Raw genomic sequence first — 1,406 nt, 5'->3', positions numbered from 1 at the left:
AATGTTTAAATAGAAATAATAGATGCTTATCTTTAAATCATGTACCTGACAACCCTTGGATTAGTAACCTGTAAAAATAAACGTTTGTTACACTCAGCAGTATTGTTATTTACAAAATTGTTAGTATTTATGTTTTTGTAACTGAATCCAATGTATACCTTCTTTTACTATCATAAAGATTGTTGACGATCGTCATTTGTTTCACTGACTTTTTTTTGCGACGATCGTCAATTTTTAAGCAAATCTAATCAATTTTCAACTCCAAGTCCGCCATATTGGAACCGCCATTTTAAATTTTTAAAAACTGACATCAGATTCGTATTCAGCAACCCTGAAAACCCCCGAGTGTCAATTTTCAAAGAAATTCAGCCAATTTTTAATTTTTTATGTCCGCCATATTGGATCCGCCATTTTGAATTTTTGAAAATTGACATCAAATTCGTATTCAGCGACCCCGAAAACCCCCGAGTAACAATTTTCAAGCGAATTCAGTTAATTTTCAACTCCAAGTCCGCCATATTGGATCCGCCATTTTGAATTTTTAAAAACTAATGTCAGATTCGTAATCAGCGTCCCCGAAAACCCCCGAGTAACAATTTTCAAGACAATTTAGTAAAAAGAAAAATGTGTGACTTAAAGGGTTAAGAATATGATGTGGCCTCAATTCAATTTGCAAGGTAATTATAAATGGATAAATCTTTTACCAACTCTTATATCACAGTACAATAATAAAAAACATCGTACTATTGGTATGAAACCTAAAGATGTCACCGTAGAAGATACAAGAGAGCTTCTTAGACGAATCCGTAAACTGAGAAGAATTCCTTTACGAAGACCAAAATTCAAAGTTGGAGATAGAGTTCGAGTCAGCAAAAATAAAAGTATTTTTGAAAAAGGATATACTCCGAACTGGTCAACGGAAATATTCACTGTGAATCAACTTAAACGTACAAAACCAGTAACATACAAACTTACGGATTACCAAAATCAATCTATCGAAGGTGGTTTCTATGAGGAAGAACTTTTAAAAGTCAAATATTCAGATGTTTACCTTGTAGAAAAAGTTCTCAAGACTCGTGGTAATAAAGTCTATGTGAAATGGCTTGGATTCGATAACTCTCACAATACTTGGATAAAAAAATCTGACATGTAATTTAAAGTTAATCTAAAGTTAAAATAAGTTAAAGTAACGTTAAAGAAAGTTAAAAAAGATTTTAAAAAGTTAAAAATAGTTAAACTAAAGTTAAAATAAGTTAAAATAATGTTAAAACAGTTAAAATAATGTTAAAAAAAGTTAAAATAAGTTAAAAAAAAGTTAAAATAAGTTTTAAAAAAAGTTAAAATATGTTAAAAAAAGTTAAAAAAGTTAAAATATGTTAAAAAAAGTTAAAACAATGTTAAAAAAA

General features: G+C 29.2%; 1 protein-coding gene across 1 annotated transcript; it reads left to right on the top strand.

The window, feature by feature from the left end:
- Window positions 1-649: 649 nt before the first annotated feature.
- Window positions 650-1,153, top strand: LOC127277817 (uncharacterized). The gene has a single exon (XM_051299207.1). The coding sequence runs from the start codon at window positions 650-652 to the stop codon at window positions 1,151-1,153; it is 504 nt and encodes a 167-aa protein (XP_051155164.1).
- Window positions 1,154-1,406: the final 253 nt, after the last annotated feature.

The sequence above is a fragment of the Leptopilina boulardi genome, unplaced genomic scaffold (genome assembly GCF_019393585.1).
Source record: "Leptopilina boulardi isolate dan_hultmark-lab unplaced genomic scaffold, ZJU_Lbou_2.1 LbouV2_180, whole genome shotgun sequence".
Classification (NCBI taxonomy): domain Eukaryota; kingdom Metazoa; phylum Arthropoda; class Insecta; order Hymenoptera; family Figitidae; genus Leptopilina; species Leptopilina boulardi.
The sequence above is the reverse complement of the archived record's forward strand: the minus strand, read 5'-3'. Positions and strand labels throughout refer to the sequence as shown.